We start from the raw sequence: 25,918 nt of genomic DNA, 5'->3' as shown, positions 1-25,918 counted from the left end.
GTTTTTCAGTCCACACCTATTTCTGGATCTGTGTAACCATCCCACACTTGAGGTAAATGGCTTGGTATCCCTCGATTCAGCAGGTCCTTTGCTGGTCTTCATGCAGGCTCAGTACTGCCTGCTGCAGCGTGTCACGGCCATCCAGTGTCTTTACTGTTCGTGTTTTCCACCCACAGATTTGATACCATTTTCATCTTCACCAGGCAGTGACCATGCTCTTTTTGCAGTTTGATGTATAACAGCAAAACTAGCATGGATTTCCTTTCCCTTCTCTACAGTTCACAGATGGAAGACTCATTCTTACTTAATCCTAGCAACCTCAGGATGATTTGTTTTTCTTGTTAAATCAAGTACTTTATTACTTAAAGAAAGCCATTTATTGTTTCTCTGGCATATTTGAATGCCAGCATCACTTTCCTTGCGGTTTCGGGCCATTATTAAGTAAAATAATCACTGAGCGTGGTATCACAGAAGTAGATCAGAGCTGAGGTGACTCCAGGTGGATACTGTGAATAGTGTGGCTGTGCCAGACAAAGGGATGATTGAAGTCCCAAGCAGAAAGGAATGAGACAGTGTGAAATTTCCTGATGCTACTGGAAGTAATGCACAATCTAAAAAATGAATTGCTCATTTCTATAATTTCTATTTAATATTTTCAGACCACCGTTGAATGTAGATTTAAAATAATGGAAAGTGAAACCACAGATAAGGCAGGGATTTACTGTATTGCAAAGCATATTCCCCCTTCTCCCCCTGCCAATAAGAGTGAGAATGTGCTCTGCGCATTCCTTGGGTGATCTTTCTCCTTGGGATAACTATGGAGGTTAGGCATTGGAGTAGAGAGTGGTTTGGTTCTTTTTCTCAACCTTTCTGCATGTGCATGGCCTAATAGAGGGTGGGGGCCAGCATTGTGTTGCCACTTATGATGCCAGCATCCCATATGTGTGCTGGGCTTGAGCCCCGGCTGCTCCATTTCTCATTGTGCTCCCTGTTAATGTACCTGGGAAAGCAGCGGAAGATGGTCAGAGAGGTTGGACCCCTGGATGGAATTTCAGGCTCCTGGCTACAGCCTGCCTGTTGGAGCCATTGGGGAGTGAATCAGTGAATGGAAGATTTCTCTGTCTCTCCCTCTCCCTGTAACTGTCTTTCTAATAAATAAATACATCTTAAAAAAAAAAAAAAACTAAATCATGCATAAAGTTTTTAAAAAAATATTAGTATGTATCTTCTGACGTTTCATTTTTTAAAAGATGTTATTTTATTTATTTGAGAGTCAGTTACAGACAGAGGGAGAGATGGAGAGAAAGGTCTTCCATCCATTGGTTTACTCCTCAAGTGGCCACAACAGCCTGAGCTGGGCTGATCTGAAGCCAGGAGTCAGGAGCTTCTTCCTGGTCCCCCATGTGGGTGCGGGGACCCAACTGCTTAGGCCATCTTCTGCTTTCCTAAGCCAGAAGCAGAGAGCTGGATCAGAGGAGGAGCCTCTGGGCCTTTAACTGGTGCCCATATAGAATGCAGGCACTGCAGGCGGAGGCTTAGCCCACTGTGCCAACATCTTGTAATTTTATCTTTTGATGTGGCTAATGCTATTTTAAGTTATTCCAGAAAAAGCCTTAAGTAATATAAATTCACAAACAGTAGGGGGCAGCAACAGTTTAAAAAACATTTGTGTTGTGATTAAAATTCTCTAAGTCTTCTTTCTCATCTAAGAAACAGCTATTTGAAAAGATATACTTGTCCTCTTATTCCTCAGATATTTTAAAAATCAAAATTCTGGTACAAAATCTAAATTAACAGTGCTATACATCTTTGGTAAATTTGTGATTGTACTGGAAACGGCTTCTCCCGGTATCTAAATTATTTTGGTTTTTTATGAATTTTGTAACAGCTGTCATAATGAGATATGTAAGCCCACCTTCTTCATTTATCCAGTTAGTCACCAGATTCTGTCTACTATACACCTTCAATACCCCATATTTGCTATATTCCCTCCCCTCATTGAACCTGTGATAGTCTTTGTTAGTACATCTAACAAATTAATTGATATTAATTGCTTCCTGTAACCTACAGAGAAAAGTTCATTTCTTCACATGCCTGGCCTCTGCCTCGCTATTGAGCTGGCCTGTATTTCTCATCTGCACCCTATGCCTCAGCACGGTACTCCCAGTCTCCACGTATGCTGTGCCCTTTAAGCTTTTGTGCATGTTTTCCTCTGCCTTAAAAGTCCTTTACTCTCTGTGCATGGCGAGGCAGCCTGTCGGGTTTCCCCAACTTGACAATAAACCTTTTCCCTTAAAAAAAAAAAAAAGTCCTTTACTACCTTGTCTATGTGATGGACCCGTATTGAGCTTTGCAAGATTGAGCTCAGTTGTCACCGTTCTGTTCTCATGCACAGTGGGAGGTTTCTTTATCTAGTTTTCATAGCACTTGGTGCTTGTCTGGATTGCTTTTTTAATTTTTATTATATTCATTTGAAAGGCAGAGTGACAGAGAGAGAGGCATTGATCTTCCATCTGCTGTTTTACTTCTCCAGTGGCCACAAATGGCCAGGGCTGAGCCAGGCTGAATGTAGGATCCTGGGAGCCTATCCAGAGCTCCCATATGGGCCAGGGCCCATGTACTTGGGCCATGCTCCACTGCTTTCACAGGTGCATTAGCAGAGAGCTGCATGGGAATTGAAGCAGCCAGGACTCCCTGCTGTACCACAAACTGACCTCTTTGTGTGTGTTTGTATTTATTTTCATCCACTTGAAAAGCAGAGAGGGAGAGAGTGAGCGAGAGCAAGCGAGCGCTTCCATCTGCTGGTTCACTCCTTAAAGGCCTGCAACATCCAGATCTGGGTCTCTTCACCTGGATGGCAGGAGCCCGAGTAATTGGGCCAGCACTTGGTGCCTCCCACGTGCATTAACAGAAAGCTGGATTGGAAGTGTGTGGATTCATCAGGCACTTTGATATGGAATGTGGGTGTCCCAGGTGGCAGCTTAACCTGCTGCACCATAGCGCCTGCCGTGACACTTCACATTTGATGCATTTAAGAAGCTAACGGTGTGATCATTGAAATCCTTAAGTTTTCTCTTTTCTCTCCCTCCCCTCCCCCCCTTCCTTCCTTTCTGTCTCCTGACCTCTGTCTCTGTCTCTCTCTTACTCGCTTTCTCCTTCCTCGCCCCTTCCCTCCGGTCTGCTGGCTTTTCTCCAGTAAACCCCTTCCCTTACTCCGGTGTCTGGTGTATTTTGAGGCGGCCTTACAGTGTTTAACAGGAGGTGATACTGGAATGAACAAAGCCCTCACCAACCAGGCAGTCAGCCAGTTGATGCTACAGGGATGTACTCAGCTCCCCACCCAGGAGACAGTGGCTTGAGACATCGCCCCATGCTGGAAGAGAGTACCTCATTGCCCCATGTCAGCAGGAAGTAGCTCTAAAGACAGATCATCATCTCTCCACCCCTCCTGGACTCTTGCTTTCTATAAAAAACAAAAGAGGGGAATGTTAGTAAAATGGCTCAGTCTATGTGGCACCATCTATGCCTCACTTGCCATCTTAGGTCCTGGCCCTCAGGCTTTGATCCTGAGCCCATGGCCCAACTACTGCTGTCAGCTCCACTGCCACCTTAATGGGATACACTGCTCCTACTTCCCTGCCTGGCCCCCAGCAAAGGTTTAACAGGACCTGTTCCTGAACGCGTTTGTCTCTCTTGATCTCTCTCTTAGCCTCTTGCCCTCTCCCCACCCCAGCCTGTCAGGCTTCCCCCACCCAACAATAAACGTTTCCTTAAAAAAAAAAAAGAAATCCTTAAGTTTTGTGTTTACTGAAGCTGATGACCAGTGACTGATTGCTTCATTAGACTTCCTTCCTTCATAAAATCATTCATTCAGCAAAGAATTTCAGATTGCCGACTTTGTCAAACATTGATCTAAGTGATAGAATGGTGGCTATGACAGATGAGGTCCCTGTTTTGTGGAATTTCTGTAATTCTTAGGAAAAGAGTGCAAGTTGATGCCACCTCACACGGGGCACCAAAATGTTAGGAAAAGAGGCGCAGAACAGAGAGAAGGCAGGTTACAAATCTACAGCCAGACTGAATTAATTCAGAGAAAATAAATCTGCAGAGGTGACCATCTGCCTGCATGCACATTGGTGGAACATGTAGAAAGAGGCCTAGTGGTGGGTGACCAACTGCTGGTGTGCACAGACTGGACATGTGGTAGAGGGCCAAGATCCCAGTAGCCTGGGCCTTATTATGTCTTCAGAGGCCAAGGGGTGGGGGTGGGGATGGGGTAGGGGTAGGGACAGCAGGTGGAAGTAGATTCCTCTATATTGGTATTTCAGTTGGCGCTGGGCCTTGAACCTGAGGAAGAATGTGTGGTGAGAGGAGGGTGGAGAGGGTGAGGACAATAGGGTATGGGATCGAATTGACATTCAGGGACAAGGAATAAAGTCTAATATTATTATTTCTCTTTTGGGCCATGAGCGAGAATGGCTGAGGCTCATGTCTTTGTTCCATCAGTAACAGTGGGAGGAGATAGATAATTAGGAAGCAAATGAGCAAGATTTTCAAATATGTAATAAGTATAATAAAACAGTGATGTGATTAAGTGACTCAACAGGGCACCATGGAGACATTGGCAACTCTAGGTTCAGTACAAATTCCAACTAGGGCAGAAATTCAAGATGCTAAGTGACAGCTTGCAGGCTAGGGAGCAGGTTGCTCAGAAGGTTTATCGATTCCGAGAAGAGCTGTGACAAAGTAAGCCCATGTATTTGAGGTTGTGTTGGGGGTGATACAGGTTCTGAAGTTGTTCATATTTCTGTAATAATACCATATGTATTGTTGGAAAACCTTCAAAGTTGTATGATAGAAAAATAACAACTTATGGAAAAAAGGGTTGAGGCAGACCTTAAATACATGAAAAATTTTAAACCATTACTAACAAAATCACTGACAGACTTTAATACAGTTACCTCAGTTGAGTCTGTGCCTAGCACCGTCCCCAGGCAGTTTTTGTAGCCTTAGAATTTGAGCCTCTTGTTTCTACCTTTGAGCTGCAGGTCCCTGAGGGGTTTTCGCTCAAAAGATAATCAGCTTCATCAAAATGAAAACTCTGAACCAGGCTGAAGAATTCACTCCCCCTCCCCACCCACACTTTGGCAAATATTTGTGTATCCTTCACTTATACTCAACTTTTCCACAGATAACATAAGGGCAAATAGAGTGGCCAACTACTGTGCTAAGACTTTCTCTAGTTATGTGAGAGCTTGCTCTTGATTGTTTCAAATTATGAATGGGAGATCATATCAACCAAAACCATGGCCTCTGATTTGCTGCTGTAATTCCCCTATTCACCAGTGAGCTATTTGAAATAACTAGACATTGACGCGCAACAGACATTATGTGGGCTAAGTGTTGTTTGTAGTCTAAATAGTGTTTCACACATATCTACTATTTCCTAAATATGTGTAGATGCTGTTGTGATTAATAATAAAGCATGAATTTCTAAAGCAGTTTTGCTGACTTGGTAGCTTCTCATCTTTTTCTCAATTAAGAGCTACTAAAATTTCAGGGAAAAATAGGAACATTTGCTTTGGAGTGAAATGTGGAATACTATGTAACACATATAGGATTCTAAACAAATCTATCAGAGATCAGAAAAATCCTTGTGATTTGCCAATAGAAATGCATAGTATTGTTGAATTTCTGTGAACTGTCACACACTGTTGTGTACAGTTACTTCATTTATTCATCTTCTGAATATATATATATATATATATGTTTAAAAGATCTTACTTATTTGAGAGGTAGAGTTACTGACAGAAAGAGGGAGAGACAGAGAGACTGCAACAGCAGGAGCCGAGCCGATCAGAAGCCAGGAGCTTCCTCCAAGTCGCCTACGTGGGTGCAGGGACCCAAGCACTAGGGCATCTTCTGTTGCTTTCCAGGCCATAGCAGAGAGCTATGTGGAGCAGCTGGGATGAGAACTGGTGCCCCTGAGTAGCTGATTTTTTTTTTTTTTAAGATTTATTTATTTATTTGAAGAGTTACGGGGTGGGGGTCTTCCATCTGCCGGTTCACTCCCCAGTTGACCACAATGGCTGGAGCTGCGCTGATCTGAAGCCAGGAGCCAGGAGCTTCTTCCGGGTCTCCCATGTGGGTGCAGGGGCCCAAGGACTTGGACCATCTTCCACTGCTGATTTCCCAGGCCACAGCAGAGAGCTGGATCGGAAGTGGGGCAGCCGGGTCTCAAACCGGCGTCCATATGGGATGCCGGCACTTCAGGCCAGGGCGTCAACTCACTGCACCACAGTGCCAGTTCCCTGAATAGCTAATGTTAATACTTCATCATCATACAGATATGGACAAGGGGGTTCAGAGTAAACATGTGCAAGCTGACAAAGCCAGTAGGTAGCAGAACTGGAATTAACACCTGGCGTCTGAATCTCTGCTGCTTTTTTTTTTTTTTAATTTATTTATTTGAAAGACAAAGTTATAGAAAGAGAAAGAAAGAGATACATTCTATCCTTTGGTTCATTCCCCAAATGCCATAGCTGGGCTTGGCTGAAGCCAGGAGCCAGCAGCTCCATCTGGGTCTCCCACCTGGATGGCAGGATCCCTTGGAATTAGGCCAGCACCTGCTGCCTCCCAGCAGGGAGCTTGATCAAAAGTGAAGTTGCCTGTACTCCATATATGGGATGCTGGTGTCACAGGCAGCTGCTGAACCCACTGCACCACAACACCAACCCCCTCTGTTTCACATTACATACTGTTGCTTCACTTACTACTCCTTATATCATTTCCCTAGGGTATATGAGTACACTTAAGTAGCTATCTAACAAAACAACAACAAAAAAATGGAACACCTGATGAATTTGTGTGTCATCCTTGCACAGGGTCTGCTAATCTTCTCTGTATCATTTAGTTTTAGTATTTTTAACCACTGTTTTTGGAACATTATACTATAATATAAATTAAGAATATAAGAAGTTATGTCTTATATTAATGGTTTTGGCTTTGGGTTATTAAATCTACAAGAAGTGAATTTGTGATTTTCATTTAGTTGTAATTTTAAGGTAATATTTTTGTATCTTTAGTACTTTTGAAGGTTTCAGACAAGCAGTGAAGGCAGTGTTTTTATTAGTGGGAGGTTTAAGCGCTAGATCACCTCTTTCTATAAAATGACTTGAGTCCTAAGTGCATTTGAATTAAAACACCTGAGTCGATGATGATTTTGGAGACCTACTGAACTATGAAGATATTTCAGAAGAGTTCATGGAAAATGTAATTAAAAGGTAACATTTTGGTGCAGATTTTGAAGTCCTTTGCAAATGAGGGCTCTTCGGAAAGTAAGTGAAAAAAATATATATTATAGAAAGAGTGCATGGATTTAAAGAAAAGTCTTGCACCAAAGTACATATCCTTTAATTGCATTTTCTGTTAACTCTTTGAAATACCCTCATATTTGTGCTTTTTTGGATCAAACAGTGTTCATTATATCTCAAGTTCTTATGGTCTGAAACCTGGTATTTTTTTAAAATGAGAACTTTTATTTTATTTTTCTTTTTGCTTTCTTTTAGGAAAGCACCAGAACTTGTTGCTGGCAGTTTTTGTGACTCCTCTTACTGATCTTCGTTCTGATTTCTCCAAGTTTCAGGAAATGATAGAAACAACTTTAGACATGGATCAGGTAAGCAGTATACTTTTTAACACGAGTGGTAGAATATTTTTGAAAAGTAATGATGTATTGGAAAAGTTTCCACGGTTTTTTAGTGTCTAATTTTGGTATTTTAGCATGGCATCTTTGGAGACTGGGTGTACAATTAAGAAACAGATGGAAAAAAGAATTGTTTCAGTAGGTGAGAATAAAGATTAACAGAATATTGTACACAACTGGCCTACTTAGAGAAAATGTCATAGATGATTTTACACATGCATCTCAGTTTTGCTTTAACATGAAGAGAAAGGGAAAATAACAGTTGCTGGAAAAGGGAAGAGTAGAGATAAATGTAGGACGTAAGAGGAGACTTCTCTCTTTTTTTTTTTTTTTTTTAAGATTTATTTATTTACTTGAAAGAGTTAGACAGAGAGAGGTCTTCCATCTGCTGGTTCACTCCTCAGATGGTCACAATGGCTGGAGCTGCGTCAATCTGGAGCCAGAAGCTTCTTCCAGGTCTCCCACGTAGGTACAGGGGCCCAAGGACTTGAACCATCTTATGCTTTCCCAGGCCATAACAGAGAATTGGATCAGAAGTGGAGCAGCCGGGTTTTGAACCAGCACCCATATGGGATGCCAGCGCTTCAGACCAGGGTGTTAACTCACTGTGCCACAGTGCCAGCCCTGCCTCTCTTTATTTTTTATGTTGGGAAGTTCTCCTGAATAGTCAGGTACTTGCATAACTAAGAAACTAACCATGACTCTAAATGCTGTTTACTTCCAAATTTCTTATTAGTTTCTGACATTTAGCATTTAATATACGTGATCAGTACTATCAAGCCTTAAGAATTTAGAACAGCAGTTTGTACATACAGTGGGAATAGTTTGTGAAATATTTGAAACTATCCTTTTATAAAAATGAATTTGAAAGATTTGAAAGTAAAATCTAGGAAATGGTAAAGTTATCTGTTAAAAATGTATGTAAATTAACATGTTGAGAACACTGAATTCAGTTGAGAACTGAATATAAAGTTTTAAATTGCATGACTTTAAAAAGTAATAATTTGAAGCTTTTTCTAAAGGAAAATTGCATGTACTCATGTTTCTCATGTGAAGATGTCCAGAGAGATGAGTCCTGCCGTTCTTTGCACAAGAAAGAATTCAGGCATGAAGCAGAGAGCAAGGTCGCAGGGTTTGACTGGGGCTAGGGTATCCATCAGATGGAAGGAACAGAGTTCCCAGTCCCTCAGACTGTTAAATGGAGAGAATACACCTGGCAAGGCCAGAAGGGCAGCAGGCTCAGCTGAGAGCTGAGTGGGCGTGGTCTTTGTTCAGGCTGTGGCTTATAAAGAAAGGGTCCGGTTCCTTCTCTTTACTTCCTCTCCCTTCTCCTCTAGGACAAAGGTTTGCTGCATGTAAATTAGGAAAATTTCTCCCCAGGTCTGCCACAGGTTTATCAGACTGGGGGAGTCTGGCCCTGAGGTGCCTGCCTTGGAGAAAGGATGTAATGATTTTACTGCTCTATGTTACCAGGCCAGGTTACCCATTTGGTGGAGGAGGGAGCTTCCCTTGGAGGAAGGCCTGGGACCACCTGGAAAGTTATGATGGTCTGGGCAGGATTTGGAAGTATAGATGCTGGGCAGCTTCCAAAGTGATTCCCTGCAGATGCCAGGTTTCCTCAGGCCCCTCTCTCACACACAGGCTATTTCTAACTTCCTACCCAACAAAGGTAAGAGTTTCAGTTGCTGATTGTTAATCTTCTTAATGCCTGTGTATGTTTGAGTTTAAGTGATATTGATTTGTTTTTACTGGGTCATTAAGTCTTACAGAAATTAAATCCCATTTACTCTGTGATCTCTGGGATTATTTTATTTGTCAGTAAAGAGACAGTTTGAAGCCACATCCAGACCAGTGTTATTCAGAAGAATAAAACCTGGGAGGCGCCCAATCCCAGGTGCACGCACAACAGAGAGTTGCCAGAGAATACACAGCAGAGAGCGAGCCCTTTCCCTTAGAGTCTAGTGGTTTATGTAGTACAAGGTGGTGGGAATGGGTTTGGGGGTCTGAGCCAAAACTGGGCCTGGGCTAGTTCTAAGGGTCCTGTGAGATCACAGTGTGAGCTGGGAGAGGTTTGGGCTGAGGCTGAGCTGCTGAGTTGAGAGAGCCTGGGAGGAGTGGAGAGAGCTCAGGCTGATAGCTGGACTCCTCAGATAGCAGTGTGTCCAGCAGTCCAGGCAGGGCGGGGCTGTATTAGCAGGGCAGTAAAATGGGGATCTGCTTGCTGTTATGTAGGTGAGAGGTCAGCATGGATCTAAGGCTTTTTGTCCTTGCTCTGTGGAAGACAGTGCACCTGATAGGCCAGGCAGGCATCCAGGTAAAGGCTGAGAGCACTGTCTGCATTCAGACTGCAGTTTTTATGGACTTGACCGTGAGTCCCCTATTTCTTCTCCCCTCCTCCCTCTTGTGGGAAATTGTGGGTTAGGGGATTTCTGGTGTAGACTTCCCAAAGATCCTTTCTGGATCTTATCAGCACAGTAATAGCCTGCTTGGTGCAGGGCAGGGGAACTTCCCTTTAGTTGCCCCCAGGGAGAGAGGGCTGAACCCTCTCTAACAGGGTTACTTTAGGTATAATTGCTTCTCTGCTTTCAGGGCTTGTCTCCTCATTCCACTGCACAAAAATTCACCTCTTAACACACAGGCTAATAGCTACCTAGCTACCTGAACAGTTGTGGCCAGGAAAGTGCTATGGCCTGGGATAATAGTAGAAGATGGCCCCTGCACCCATGTGGAGACCCAGAGGAAGCTCCTGGCTCTTGGCTTTGGATCGGCGCAGCTCCGGCCGTTGCGGCCATCTGGGGAATGAATCAGCAATGGAAGACCTCTCTCCCTCCCCCTCTCTCCCTCTCCCCCGCTGTCCCTCTCCCCCCCCCTTCTCTGTCTCCCTCTCCCTCTCTCTGTAACTCTTGTCTTTCAAATAAATAAAATAAATCTTTAAAAAAGAGAGAGAAATAGAAATATACCTGCCAGACTAGGTAGGCATCTCAGTGTTACAGAAGGAGGACCTAGGATGTTACCTAGAGGAATTTCCACATGGATAGGACAGTGAGCAAAGCGAGATTTGTTTAAGTCAGAAACCTCTTGCTGCAGTGTCAGGAGAGGAGATCCAAGAGAGGAAGACCTAAGAAATTTGTCAAAGTAGGGTCTTTTTTTTTTTTTTTAAAGACTTTTTATTTATTTATTTATTTTTTTGACAGAGTGGACAGTGAGAGAGACAGAGAGAAAGGTCTTCCTTTGCCGTTGGTTCACCCTCCAATGGCCGCCGTGGCCGGTGCGTTGCGCTGATCCGAAGGCAGGAGCCAGGTGCTTCTCCTGGTCTCCCATGGGGTGTAGGGCCCAAGCACTTGGGCCATCCTCCACTGCACTCCCTGGCCACAGCAGAGAGCTGGCCTGGAAGAGGGGCAACCTGGACAGAATCCGGTGCCCCAACTGGGACTAGAACCTGGTGTGCCGGCGCTGCAAGGTGGAGGATTAGCCTAGTGAGCCGCGGCGCCAGCCTGTCAAAGTAGGGTCTTTAAAGCATGATTCTGGGAAGCAGAATAATAGCCAACGAGAGGGATTTGTGTAAAACCCACTAGAGAGCTGGAATTGTAATCCTTTCTAAACCACCAGAAGAGTAGGATAGGTAAACTTCATCTTTGTGTTCTACTGATAAAACTAGATGGAAGGGTGGGATCTCTACTTCCTTGCTGTTCTCATGATAAAACTGGAAACTCAGAGAACTGGGTCTTTCTGTCTTGCTAAAATGCAGCTTCTAGGGAGAAGCAAGCATCTTGTCCACTTTATTTATTTCTTTGAAAGGCAGAGACAGAAATCTTCCATCTGTAGGTTCACTCCCCAAATGGCCACAATGGCTGAAACTGAGCTGATCTGAAGCCAGGAGCCAAGAGCTTTTTCTGGGTGTCCTAAATGGATGGTAGAGGCCCAGGGACTTGGGCCATCTTCAGCTGCTTTCCTAGGCACATTAGCAGGGATCTGGATCAGAAGTGGAGAAGCTGGGAACCAGCACAGTGCCAGCCCCATCCTGTCCTCTCTTAAAAGGGACCCTTCTTCCTCTTTCTCATTCCACCAGGGACCTGACCTAACTGCCTACTAGCCATCCTCACAATGCCAAAGAATTTCCACGCGGACAGTGATAGTGAGGAAAGCAAAAGTTTTACTGAAAGCAGGGAGACTCCTGATGGCAGCAGTCAGAAAGGGAGGAGTTGCCAAAGTAACTTGCAAGTAAGGGCTCTTTATCATATGAAGTGGCACCAAAAAGAGTGTCTTTCTCCTTGATTGGATAGTTTTAAAGGATTGAAACTATGTCCAATTGGCAGGACAGAAAGGGTCATTGAAGTTTGCACTTCATCTGTGTTTACTTCCAAAACAGAAAGTCTTTGGGGCCGGCACTGTGGCATAGTGGGTAAAGCCAACGCCTCCTGTGCCGGCATCCCATATGGGCGCCAGTTCAAGTTCTGGCCGCTCCACTTCCAATCCTGGGAAAGCAGTAGAAGATGGCCCAAGTCCTTGGGCCCCTGCACCCACGAGGGAGACCCAGAAGAGGCTCCTGGCTCCAGATTGGTGCAGCTCCAGCCGTTGCAGCCAACTGGGGAGTGAACCATTGGATGGAAGACCTTTCTCTCTCTCTCTCTCTCTCTCTCTGCCTCTCTGCCTCTCTGCCTCTCTGCCTCTCCTCTCTCTGTGTAACTCTTCCAAGTAAATAAATAAATCTTAAAAAAAAAAAAAAAATAGAAAGTCTTCCTGTAAGAATTACACAAAAACACCTGAAGCATTATACACAAAGCCGTTAAGAGGAAGGATAGTTATCGGATAGAAGGGGCAGGACCCCCTGGAAGGTCAGGATCTGGGCAGGATGTTTAAAGTGCAGGTACTGGGCTGCTCCTGGAAGGTTAGCAGATGCTGGAATTTAGGCCTTTGTCACACACACATAAGCTCATTTCTGACTTCCTACCTAACACAAGGAAATCGGATTTATCCAAGTGGTCAGCTGCTTGAGAGGATGGTGGTCTTTGGTCACAAAGACTACGTTAAGCTCTTAGGTTTAGCAGGAGGGCTTTTCAAAGGAGAAAGGAAAATTAAGGGGGGTTATGGAGGGTAATGAGTTTTGTTGGCTAGGGTAGAATCTACCCACTCAGTTCTGGTAATCTGCCTGAAACTGGCCATGTGGTGGTTTGTTTGGCATCCAGTGAGTCAGTTTAGAGCTGGTGGTCATATTCTTTCTGTATCTGAGGTTTTGCAGTTTTAGCCCATCTATAGTGAGTTTTTAGAGTTCTTAAGTATTATTTATATGTTTAGTTAAGTCTGATTAGCTGCAAATATAGGGGGTTTGGTCTTTTGTACCCCCAGAAGGGAGAGACAGAAAAGGAGATGGAGACCAACTTCAGCAGAGACAAGTTGCTTTATTGGAAGCAAAGAGTTGGCCACAGTCTGTTCTTGCAAAGAGACTGCGCACTGTGCGCATTTGGGTAGTAGGGAATTTGCCGCAGGTTGGGCGTGGGGTGTAGAAGGCAGCTGGCTGTGGAGTGGGGGGCTCTTTGAAGTCTCTGGGAATTTCCCCCTTATCGGTTTCCTAGCTGCCCTGTGAAGCTGATCTGTTTTTCTATTTGCATTGCAAGGAGTTGAGAAGGGTCTGGGTAGGCACCAAGGATCTGGATGAAACAGAGGAAGTGGCTTGGGGGCGAGGAGAAAGGGAGGAGGGGAAAGTCCTTTAGCAAGTTCAACAGTTTTTGTTAAGCAAAATGGAAGAAAAAAAGAAAATGGGCCAGCTGAGTACCAGCTACACTAGGGTGCTGTTCTGAAGCTGCAGGCATTCTTGTTTATAACATGTATTGTCTTAAATCAGATTCTTAGTTTAAAACCTTTTCTAGATGATTTTTTTTTTTTTTTTTTTTTGATAGGCAGAGTGGACAGTGAGAGAGAGAGACAGAGAGAAAGGTCTTCCTTTGCCGTTGGTTCACCCTCCAATGGCCGCCACGGCCGGCGCGCTGCGGCTGGCGCACCACGCTGATCCGATGGCAGGAGCCAGGTACTTCTCCTGGTCTCCCATGGGGTGCAGGGCCCAAGCACTTGGGCCATCCTCCACTGCACTCCCTGGCCATAGCAGAGAGCTGGCCTGGAAGAGGGGCAACCGGGACAGAATCCGGCGCTCCAACCGGGACTAGAACCCAGTGTGCCGGCGCCGTAAGGCGGAGGATTAGCCTAGTGAGCCGCGGCGCCGGCCAGATGATCTTGTATAGTATCTTCATTTTCAGTTACAAACCTTTAAATTTGTCTCTCAGGTTATAAGGAGAATTCAACCCTTCATTGTCATTGTAGTTCTTGTAATGAATTTAGGTATTTGAATTACATGATTCAGAACTGCTTCAAGGAAATCTCCAGGGACTATCAGTTGTTTCACTGAAATTTCCGAAAGCTGCTCTCACTGTTTTCCAGCTGTGGCCCTAGGAGCTCATGCCATGAAAGGACCTGGAGTGACTTGAATGGTTTGGTTATTTTGGCTTAGATTTGTGTATAATGCTTCAGGTGTTTTTGTGTAATTCTTACAGGAAGACTTTCTATTTTTTTTTTTTTTTTAAGATTTATTTATTTACTAGGAAGAGTTACACAGAGAGAGGAGAGGCAGAGAGAGAGAGAGAGAGAGAGAGAAAGGTCTTCCATCCAATGGTTCACTCCCCAGTTGGCTGCAACGGCTGGAGCTGCACCAATCTGGAGCCAGGAGCCTCTTCTGGGTCTCCCTCGTGGGTGCAGGGGCCCAAGGACTTGGGCCATCTTCTACTGCTTTCCCAGGATTGGAAGTGGAGCGGCCAGAACTTGAACTGGCGCCCATATGGGATGCCGGCACAGGAGGCGTTGGCTTTACCCACTATGCCACAGTGCCGGCCCCAAAGACTTTCTGTTTTGGCAGTAAACACAGATGAAAAGTACCTCAAGGGGCCGGTGCCATGGCTGACTTGGTTAATCCTCCACCTGTGGCACTGGCATCCCATATGGGATTGCGCAGCTTCGGATTGGCCCAGCTCCACTTGTTGCAGCCATTGGGGAGTGAACCATTGGATGGAAAATCTTTCTGCTCGCGTGCTCTCTCTCTCTCTCTCTCTCTCTGTCTCTGTAACTCTGCCTTTCAAATAAATCTTTAAAAAATTTTAGATATTCTTCCATATGATTACAATTCCTTTGCTATTCATTCTTTCTTCCTGTTTATCTTTCAGAAATTCTGTTGTTGGAGGTCCGTTAGGTTTTATTTCTTTGAAAAAGTCTGTATTTTACCCTAGTTCTTAAAGGATGCTTTATCTGGGTGTACAGTTCTAGATTGGCAGTTATTTTCCCCTGATCCCTGTAAGATTGTATTGTGCTGTCCTTTGGTTTAGGTTATTATTAATGTTTAGAAGTCTTGGTTCCAGATACTGATTCCTTTTATTACTTTGTTGTGCTCTAAGGTGGTTTTCTTGTTTTTTTTCCTATTTGGATTATTGTGGTTTTATTCATCAGAGAATTCATGGCTTTGATGTGTTCTAGAGAATTGCCAGTTAGAATCTTTTTGAATATTGTGTTCCTTCCTTCTTGTTTTGTAAAACTATGATTGGACATATGTTATCCTTTTTCTACCATGTGTCTAAGTGCTGCTCTCTTTGTAATTACTTCAAATGTTCTAATTCACTGGGTATCTTTTCAGCACTAATATGTTGTTTAATTATTTCATCAGTTTTTTCCCTTCATATCAATTACATTTTTATTTACTTATTTTTTTAAGGATTTATTTATTTGAAAGGCAGAGGTACAGAAAGGCAGAGACAGAGAAAGAGGTCTTCCATTCGCTGGTTCACTCCCCAGATGGCTACAGCAGCTGGAGTTGGGCTGATCTGAATCCAGGAAGCTTCTTCCTGGTCTCCCACACAGGTGCAAGAGCCTAAGGACTTGGGCCATCTTCTACTGCTTTCCCAGGCCACAGCAGAGAGCTGAATTGGAAGTGGAGCAGCCAGGACTAGAATTGGCGCCCATATGGGATGCTGGCACTACAGGTGGCAGCTTTAGCTGGTGTGCCACAGCGGTAGCCCCTGAATTTTTTAATTTTTAAAATTACTTGGGGCCTGGTGCTATGGTTTTGTGGGTTAAGTTGCTGCCTGCAGTGCCAAGCATTCCATATGAGCACTGTTTGAATCCTCGCTGTCCTACTTCAATCTAGCTGCCTGCTAATTTGCCTGAGAAAGCAGAGGAAGATGGCCCCAATGCTTAAGCCCTGCCACACAGGTGGAAGACCCAGAAGAATCTCTTGGTTTCAGCCTGGTGTAGGCCCAGCTGTTGCAACCATGTGAAGAGTGAACCAGCAGATAGAAGATCTCCCCTCTTCTTTCTCTCTTGTGGCTCTGCCATTCAAACAAAATAACTAATTTTTTTTTTTTAAAAGATATTGTCTCCTTTTTAACTCTAGTGTCTCTTATTTTAAAGTGATTTTTTTTTTTTGCTCATATATTCCATTCTTATCGTTTTCTTTTGTGAAGAATTTTTAGCAAGAAGCTGGATCAGAAGAGGAGGTGGGACTCAATCCCAGGTACTCCTATGGGATGCTGGCTTCCCGAGCAGCAGCTTAATCCTGCACTGCAACATCTGTCACTCTCTCCTATATTTATTTTTCTTTTTTTAATTTTTAATAGATATTTATTTGAAAGGCAGAGTCACAGAGAGAGATCTTCCACCTATGGTTCACTCCCCAGATGGCCACAACAGCTGGAGCTGGGCTGATCCAAAGATAAGAACCGGGAGCTTCTCCCAGGTCTCCCACGTGGGTGCTGGGGTCCAAGGACTTGTTCCGTCCTCTGCTGCCATTGCAGGCACACTGTTAGGGAGCTGGATCAGAAGTGGAGCAGCCGGGACTCAACCTATATAGGACACTGGCACTGCAGCTGGCGGCATCTTTACCCACTACACCACAACGCCAATACCCACACTCACTCCTGTATTTCTTTAAATACTTTAAATATTTTACATCTAAATTTTCTCAGATTTTAATGTGTTTCTTGTTTATCCTGAGTCTGTAGTTTTTTTTTGTTTGTTTGTTTGTTTTTTTTTTAAGATTTATTTTCTTATCTGAAAGGCAGAGTTACAGAGAAGGAAGGAGAGATAGAGCTTCCTTCTGCTGGTTGGTCAAAACTACCAATGCTGTGCCAAGCTAAAGCCAGGAGCCTGGAACTCCATCCTGGTCTCCCACATGGGTGGCAGGGGCCCAGGTATTTGAGACATCTTCTGCGCTTTCCCAGGCGTATTAGCAGAGACCTGGATCCAGAAGTGGAGCAGCCAGGACTCCACCTAGTGCATGTGTGGGATGCCAGTGTCAACCACAGCATCAGCCCCACACACAAATACTTCTTAAATTTTATTTCTCATCCTGGGGTTTTCTCTGTTTAATAGGGTTAAGATTTAGCTGCAGCTAAACAAACACAAACAAACAAAACAATCCAGAGTAGATAACAGTGGCTTACACAAGAATAGTGGTTTAAGTTATGTAACAGTCTGAGCATAGCAACACTTTCGGGGCTGGCAGCTCTGCTGTATCTGGAACCTGTTCCCTCTCTTGTGGCTCCACTCTCCAGGGTGTTGACTTTACCTTCAGAGCCCAGGATGGAGGCCACCACTGTGGCGTACGAGGTAAAGCCACTGCCTGCAGTACCGGCACCCCATATGGATGCTAGTTTAAGTCCCAGCTGCTCCACTTCCGATCCAGCTCTCTGCTATGGCCTGGGAATGCAGTAGAAGATGGCCCAAGTCCTTGTGCCCCTGCACCCACATGCCTGGCTTCAAATTGTCCCATTTCTGGCCACTGTAACCATTTGGGGAATGAACCAGTGGATGAAGACCTCTCTCTCTCTCTGCCTCTCTGTAACTCTGCCTTTCAAATACATAAATCTTTAAAAAAAATAAAATAAAAAGCCCAGGATGACTTTCCGTCGTCTCTTCATTCTAGCCAATGGGAAAATACAAAGGGGGAAATGGAAGGCATTCTGGAAATGTATTATTCCTCCTCACGGTCTGTTGGCCAGATTTTATTCATGTGGCCCTCCTAGCTGCAAGGTAGGCTGGGCAATGTGTTCTTTATTTGAGTAATCAGTTCTTTACTGCAGGAGGAGGAGGAGGAGTACTAGAAATGACCAACAACCAGCAGCCTTTTGACTGTCAACATAAGCAGTAGACATTTTTAATGCCCCTGTGAAAGTAGCTTTTATCTAGTTTTCAGGTAGGAGATTCTGCCTCCTTGTTTCCTTTCTCTTGGGCCCAGACTGATAAAAACAGGTTTCCCTATTGCCGTTTATCCTGAGGCGGTTTCTGAAAATGGTCCCCCCTTGGTTCACGCCAGGGACTCCTCAAGGGCTCAGAGCTCTAGTTTTCTCCAACTCAGCTGTATATATTCACATTTGGGGAAATTGCTCCTGATATTTTTATTTTCCATTCTTAATTCCTGTATCTCTGGTGTACATTGTGATTACATTACCTTTCAGCCTTACCAGTGCACGTAATTTAATTCAACAATATCTTTTCTCCTTTGCTGTATTATCTATGCCTTCTTCATCCTTTACATCCCATTTGTTGGTTTCATCCTCTTGTTTTTTAGTTCCAGGCTTATGTTTGTTTTGTTCTGCCTCCATTAGTGAAGCTAATGGAAGGCTGTGTTTTTGGTGGCGAAGTAGGTAGAAAATGATAGAATTCAGATGTTGTGGCTGATGGGTTGGAGTGTCTTGCTGGTGGTACAGTTTATTGTTCTACATCGTCTGGGGGAGAGTGCTGGATTAGTGAGGATGCCCACCTTGGTTAGAGCCTAGTTGTTCACATGTGTCTCCCCAGCAGCCCTCTCAGAAGAGTCCTTTCCTGTCTGAGCAAGGACAGTGTAAGGACCCCGCTCCCCTGTTTCTCTCGAGATTGGGATAACAAGTGAGGATTCTCGGGGCTTTGCTGCTTCACCTCTGTCAGCCTCATTAGGACAGTTCCCTGCGGCTTTACTTCTCCCTGGCATTACCATAAGCCCTGGTTCTTGTTTGTAGATAATCTTCATTACCTGTTTAAAAAGTGTAAGAATTATATTCTGTTGATATACCATTGTGCAAATACTGTGGTTTTTTTTCAAGTTTTACTGTAACATAAATTTTTCAGAGATTTTATCCAGCCCTGCTTCTGTTGCGTTATTTCCTTAGGTTGAATTCCTAGCAGGAGAATTGCTATGACAGAGTATACCAAATATGTTTGAGTCTTATATTGCTTTCTTCATTTTAAAGGTTATACCAACTTGGGTTCTCATCCGAAAAGAGTGTATATGCTAATACCGTTAAAGCCTTGCTAGTGTTTGGTAGTGGTTTCTGTTTAAAAAAAAAAAAAAAAAAAAAAAAAGGTGTAGTGAGATCGCTGCCTGCCATGCGGACAATGCTATAATAGTATCTCAAGGTTTTTAAAATATTCATAACCTTTATTATCATAGCACTTTCCTGTGGGTTACTGTACTAATTTTCTTCTCTGTGAGTTGTAAGTTTTTATACTTGCTCATTTAATGACCTTGATGTTTCTCTTATCCATGCAAATACCTTTACAAAAGAAAATGCCAACTGTTATAATTTTCCATCTTATCAAGCTGTTTTTATAAATTTATTATCTTTTAGAAGATTAAACTTATTCAAAAATTTATACTTGAATTTAATATTATATAGTTGAGTCATTGATTTAAATTGAGAAAAGTTCATAAATATTTTGTTCCTTTCTTTTGCTTGCTTTCTGTAATTTTGATTTTAATTGCATATTCGTTATAAAGTTCACTTTTAGAATGTGAAGATGTGCTCTGATTAAATGGAAGGCAATTAGAAGCAATTTCTCTCAACATCATTTATTGAATCTTTTTGTCATCTTGTTTTAGAAAATTGACTCACTCTTTTACATTAAGCTTTTATGTATAATTTGTCTACCTAATGATTTTTAATTCCTCATAAAGGTAGACTTTTTCTTATTTTAAATGCTCTCTTAAATTTTAGTCATTTTGTTTTGTTTCAATAAGGGATTCCTATTGAACAATTACTAAGAGTGAATAGCTGTAAAGTTTTGGTTTCGTTGTTCCTTTTCATTACTTCTTGGCCTTTTGACTAAAATCAAGTATAGTTTTCTCTTTAGTTCTTTTAAATCTGCAATAGAAATTATCTTTATAAGTGTTCTTTATTATCAAGGTTTTGTATCTAAATATTTTGTGTTTGTTTTTGCTGTTGTAAATGAGATCTGTTTTTCATTATGGTTTCCTCCTGGTTATTGCTGGTAAGAATTTATTGAAAGAAAGAATTTTGTTTTAAAGATTTTATTTATTTATTTATTTAATTGAGAGGGAGAGACAAGAGAGATCTTCCATCTGCTGGCTTACTCCCCAAATGGCCACAATGGCCAGAACTGGGCCTATCCGGAGCCAGGAGCTTCTTCTAGGTCTCCCACATGGGTGCAGAGGCCCAAGCACTTGGGCCATCTCCTGCTGCTTTTCCCAGTCATATTAGCAGGGAGCTGGATTAGAAATGGAACAGCTGGGACTTGAACCAGTGACCATATGGGATGCTGGCACTGCAGATGGTGACTTTACCCACTGTGCCACAGTGCTGGCACCACAGGAAATCACCCGTTTTATAAAGTATTGAACATTCTTTTGGTAATGTTCATGGAAGATGTTTCAAACATTGTTTAGGAAAAATATAAATAATAAAGAATACTCGTGGGGATCTATATATCTTTAGCACTGTACTGTTTCAGATGTACTTGATATATCTGGAACTCTTGAGTTCATAATAAACAGAACTTTACATTTCCTAACATTTGCTTTTATTTGAAATGCAGAAAGAAACAAAGATCTCCCATCTACTGTGTCTCTTCCAAATGCACACAACAGCTGGGGTTGGGTCAGACTGCAGCCAGGAGCTGTGAACTCAGTTCAGGTCTTCTACTTGGTGGCAGGGACCCAACTACTTGAGCTGTCAGTGCTGCCTCCCGGGGCGCTCATTAGCAGGAAGGTGGTGTGGAGCGTGGAGCTGAGACTTGAACCCAGACAGTACAGTATGGCTGCAAGTGTCCTGAGTGTCAGTTCAACTGCTGCACCAAAGGCCTGTCCGTGTGTGTGTGTGTGTGTGTGTGTGTATTTATTTGAAAGACAGAGTTACAGAGAGTCTTCCATTTGCTGGTTCACTCCATAGATGGCTGCAATGGCCGGAGCTGAGCTGATCTGAAGCTAGGAGCCAGGAGCTTTTAGCAGGTCTCCCACATGGGTGCAGGGGCCCAAGCACTTGGGCCATTCTTTCTACTGCTTTCCCAGGCCATAGCAGAGAGCTGGATTGGAAGAGGAGCAGCTGGGACTAGAACCAGCGCTCAGATGGGATGCCGGTGCTTCAGGCCAGGGCTTTAACTTGCTGCGCCACAACACCGGCTCCTATATATATATATTTTTACAGATTTATTTATTTGGAAGACAGAGTTACAGAGTGAGGTAGAGACAGAGAGAGAGGTCTTCCATCCACTGGTTCACTCCCCAGATGGCCACAATGGCTGGAGCTATGCTGCTCCGAAGCCAGGAGCCAAGAGCTTCTTCCGGATCTCCCACGTAGGTTCAGGGGCCCAAGGCTTGGACCATCTTCTACTGTAATTCCAGGCCATGATAGGGAGCTGGATCAGATGAGGAGCAGCTGGGACTAGAACTGGCACCCATATGGGAAGCTGGCACTTCAGGCCAGGGCTTTAACCCACTGTGCCACAGTGCCGCCTTCCCCCCCTATATTTCTTAATGACTTGAGATTTCTTAATAGTTTTGACTAAGTGAATCACTTAACTCAAAATGTTAGTCAAATTTAAAGTAGAAGAAAATATTTCACTCATGATGACCATCTTTACCTGTTCTTTACACAATATAGACAACTTTTGTTCTGCTTACAGGTGGAAAACCATGAATTCCTTGTGAAACCTTCCTTTGATCCTAATCTGAGTGAGTTAAGAGAAGTAATGGATGACTTGGAGAAGAAGATGCAGTCAACACTAATAAGTGCAGCCAGAGAGCTCGGTAAAGATGGATCTTTGGAGGCTTGAATGATTTTGTTGCCTATGTAGTGTCTGAACTGGTGTTGAAATTATTTTAATAACTCCCCACCTCAAGATGACCCCACATTGCTGCTAAGCAGAAGTGTCCTGGCAGGGTCTTGCATGATATCACACCGAGAGAGGAGGAGAGGCAGAGAGAGAGGAGTCTTCCATCCAGTGGTTCACACCCCAGTTGGCCACAATGGCCAGGGCTGCACTGATCCAAAGCCAGGAGATAGGAGCTTCCTCTGGGTCTCCCACACAGTTGCAGTGACCCAAGGACTTGGGCCATCATATACTGCTCTTCCAGGCCATAGTAGAGAGCTGGATCGAAAGTGGAGCAGTCGGGACTAGAACTGGTGTCCACATGGGTTGCCGGCACTGCGGGCGGCGGCTTCACCCACTGCACCAAAGTGCCGGCCAGTGCATGATATCTTAAAAGCTCTATTTTAAATAATCACCCCCACTGGAAGTCTGATTCTTCTAGGAATATTTCATTGATTTGCCTTTAGAGTTTCCAAGTATGTCATTAACATCAACTTTTTTCCTCTGTATCCCTCTTTACATTTTATTTACTTTTTTAAAACCTTAATTCTGAAATTTTTAAATCAACAGCAATTTTACATATTTGTGAGTATGATGTGACATTTTAATAGAGGTCGACAGTGTGTACTGATCAAATCAGGGTGAGCACCGCCTTTTCTCCCTCTGTCATTTATGACTGGAGTTCTGGAGCTCCTCTTTTCAGTTTGCTTAGAAAGCATGTGAGGGGCTGTTGTTAAGCATAGTCATTCCACCTTGCTGAGCAACATCACTAATGTCTGCCTGCCCCGGATTATTTGAACTTATTTGTGCTAGATACCTTCTACACATTTGAATAAATAAATGAATCCTAGAATATTCTAACTAGAAAAGCCCTTGGGGAAATAATGTTGAAATTTTCAGAGAATCTGATAGGGATATCCTTTTAATAGAAATATATACCTATATCTACATTTGCAAAAAAAAATTTGGAAAAAGTTGTTTGTTTTGTTTGTTTGTTTGTTTTTCCAAATTTGAAAGTGGCAGAGAATGAGAAACAGAAAGATTCTTTATCTGCAACTTCATTTCCAAAATAGCTACAATATGCTGGTCTGGGCCAGGCCAAAGCCAGGAGCCAGGAATTCTATCCTGCTCGGCTGTATGGCTGGCAGGAGCCCAATTATTTGGGCTGTCCTCTGCTGCCTTCCCAGGTGTATTAACAGAAAGCTGGATTGGAAGCAGAGCAGGAACCCAGATTTGAACTAGCACTCAGAAACTGGCACTTCAATATGGGATGCTGGCATCACATGCAGAGGCTTAACCTGCTGTGCCATAGCACTAGCCTAGTAGTTTCATGGACTGTGCATATATAGACAGGATTTCAAATTAATAACCTTTGCCTGAAAGCTGTGAAAGACCAGCCTTCTTCATTTCATAGCTAAATTTTCTTGAGTTAAAATTATTGTTGTGTTTTCTTAGCGATTTTTGACTTACTGGAAAATTCAAGTACCTCAGATTCCTGTGTTTCACAGCTTGGTATTAGGGAGAAAGAATTGTATTAACAGTTTGTGCTAGTGTACATTAATAATTGCCTGCTCTTGGTCTGTTTTGTTGACTGCTAATGAGAAAATTAATGGCAAATATATCTGTTGAAATTAAGTTTAATTCCATTTTAGAATTAAATATGCTGCTTTAAACTCAGAAAACAACTTTCATATCAGAAGCCAACATTCATGAGGTAGAAGTTTAAGGATTTAATAGACATACTTAATTCATGTAGTTTCTGAGTGAATTGGAATGGATTTTGGATTTTACCAGTTATTTCTAGTATGTGTTATGTAATACAAGTGTGTTTCTCACTGTTGAGGTTTAGCGACTTTAAACATTTATCTTGAATGATGGCTGTAGATATTTATGACATACTTTCCTCTTTCTTCCTCATCGTGAAGGCTTGGATCCTGGCAAGCAGATTAAACTAGATTCCAGTGCACAGTTTGGATATTACTTTCGAGTAACCTGTAAGGAAGAAAAGGTCCTTCGTAACAATAAAAACTTTAGTACAGTAGATATCCAGAAGAACGGTGTTAAATTTACTAACAGGTTTGTAACTCTATATTCTGCGGTGTTTTTGTTTTTCTTAAGATTTTGTTTACTTATTTATTTATTTGAGAGGAAAGTTAAAGAGAGACAGACAGAAAGGTCTTCCTTCTGCTGGTTCATTGCCCAAATGGCAGCAGTGAAGCCAGGAGCCAGGTGCTTTTTCTGGGTCTCCCACACATGGATGCAAGGGTCCAAGCACATGGGCCATCTTCTACTGCTTTCGCAGGTGATAGCAGAGAGCTGGATCGGAGGAGGATCAGCCGGGACACAAACCAGCACCCATATGGCGTGCGAGCGTCGGTCCCTATATTCTGTTTTGAAGTCTTTGGTTGTTCCGTGGATTTTCTGTTAAAATGTGAATGTTCTGATAAAGAAGTTTTTCCTTATTTTTTGGTAAGAGTCAGGTGCCTCACACTCACTTGATAAATAACGCACCGCTTCCTTCCGCCTTGACTGGAGTGGTATTGAGTCTTTTTAATAGTGCTCTTTCACTTACCCTTCTCACCATTCTTGTGTCAATACAAGGTAGACTGTTACTTATTTCATTGTGTGTTTCCATATCTATTAGAGCTCATTCTCCCTGTGTCTCTGCTTCAGTTTTTTTCACTTTTTTCCTGAGAAAATGTTGTTATTTATTGAATTAAAAAAATTCTTCTGATCTTTGAACTGGATGAATGGCTTTAATGAGGCCATTCACTGAATTTTACAAATTTTTGGGTCATACTTCATGTTACTCCACAGCGCCAGCCCTATTTTCCTTTTTAAAAACCTTTAGCACATGGGGCTGGCGCTGTGGCATAGTGGTTAAAGCCACCTCCTACAGTGCCAGCATCCCATACGGACACGCCAGTTCAAGTCTTGGCTGTTCTACTTCTTACCCAGCTCTCTGCTATGGCTTGGGAAAGCAGTGGAAGATGGCTCAGGTCCTTGGGCCCGTGCACCCGCATGGGGGACCCGGAAGAAGCTTCTGGCTCCTGGCTCCTGGCTTCAGATCCGTGCAGCTCTCTGGCTGTTGCAGCCAGTTGGGGAGTGAACCAGCAGATAGAAGACCTTTCTCTCTCTGCCTCTCCTTTCTCTGTGTAACTCTTTCAAATAAATAAATTAATTAATGAAAATAAAAAAAAAAAAACCTTTAGCACCTGTTGAAATCTGGAGTCTGTTTTGACCCATTGCTCACCTCCACTTTGGTATCTTGACAGCTCGTCCCTTCACACTGTGGTCTTACTTCTATAATACCTTTGCCTCTTGCTTTTCTTCCTTTAATTCTTTTTATTTCCCCATTTCATAGCAGTCATTTTATTCTGTTACTTGCCCTGTATTGCTCTTAAGTTGCATGTGTCTTAGGGGAAAAACAGAGAAAGAATTTTCTATCCGCAGTGACCAGGGCTGGGCCAGTTCAAAGCCAGGAGCCTGGAACTCCATCTGTGTGTCTCCTGCATGGATGGTAGGAGTTCAAGTACTTGGGCCATTTTCCACTGCTTTTCCAGGTGCATTTGCAGGGAGCTGGATCTGAAGCAGAGCAAGCCAGGACTCCCATCAAAGCTCCCATATGGGATGTGGGCGTCACAAATGGCGGCATGACGCACTGTACCACAATGTCAGGCCTTTACTTTGTTCTGTTTCATTTACTTCTTTAATGCCAGTGAATGTTGTTTTCCTCATTTCATTCTCATCTTTCTTCAGTATTTTTTGGCTTCAACCAATATCATTTTCAAGTTATTCAAAAGATACTTTTCAAAATATTGTGTTATTAAGGCTGTCGCCGTGGCTCACTAGGCTAATCCTCCACCTTGCGGCACCGGCACACCGGGTTCTAGTCCCGGTTGGGGCGCCGGATTCTGTCCCGGTTGCCCCTCTTCCAGGCCAGCTCTCTGCTATGGCCAGGGAGTGCAGTGGAGGATGGCCCAAGTACTTGGGCCCTGCACCCCATGGGAGACCAGGAGAAGTACCTGGCTCCTGCCATCGGATCAGCGCGGCGTGCCGGCCGTGGCGGCCATTGGAGGGTGAACCAACGGCAAAGGA

The 25,918-nt window shown here is 43.4% G+C and overlaps 1 protein-coding gene and 1 non-coding gene across 2 annotated transcripts in view; one reads left to right on the top strand and one right to left on the bottom strand.

Moving 5' to 3' along the window:
* Positions 1-25,918, top strand: part of MSH2 (mutS homolog 2) — an 81,948-nt gene that overhangs the window by 40,936 nt on the left and 15,094 nt on the right. The window contains exons 8-10 of the mRNA XM_051839023.2: positions 7,569-7,678; positions 21,635-21,758; positions 23,746-23,896. Of these exons, the coding sequence (XP_051694983.1) occupies positions 7,569-7,678; positions 21,635-21,758; positions 23,746-23,896 (385 nt within the window). The remainder of the gene's footprint in view (positions 1-7,568; positions 7,679-21,634; positions 21,759-23,745; positions 23,897-25,918) is intronic.
* Positions 6,840-6,943, bottom strand: LOC127490422 (U6 spliceosomal RNA). Its single transcript, XR_007918378.2, has one exon. It is a non-coding gene; the product is annotated as a U6 spliceosomal RNA (small nuclear RNA).

Source organism: Oryctolagus cuniculus, chromosome 2 (assembly GCF_964237555.1).
Source record: "Oryctolagus cuniculus chromosome 2, mOryCun1.1, whole genome shotgun sequence".
NCBI lineage: Eukaryota > Metazoa > Chordata > Mammalia > Lagomorpha > Leporidae > Oryctolagus > Oryctolagus cuniculus.
The sequence above is the reverse complement of the archived record's forward strand: the minus strand, read 5'-3'. Positions and strand labels throughout refer to the sequence as shown.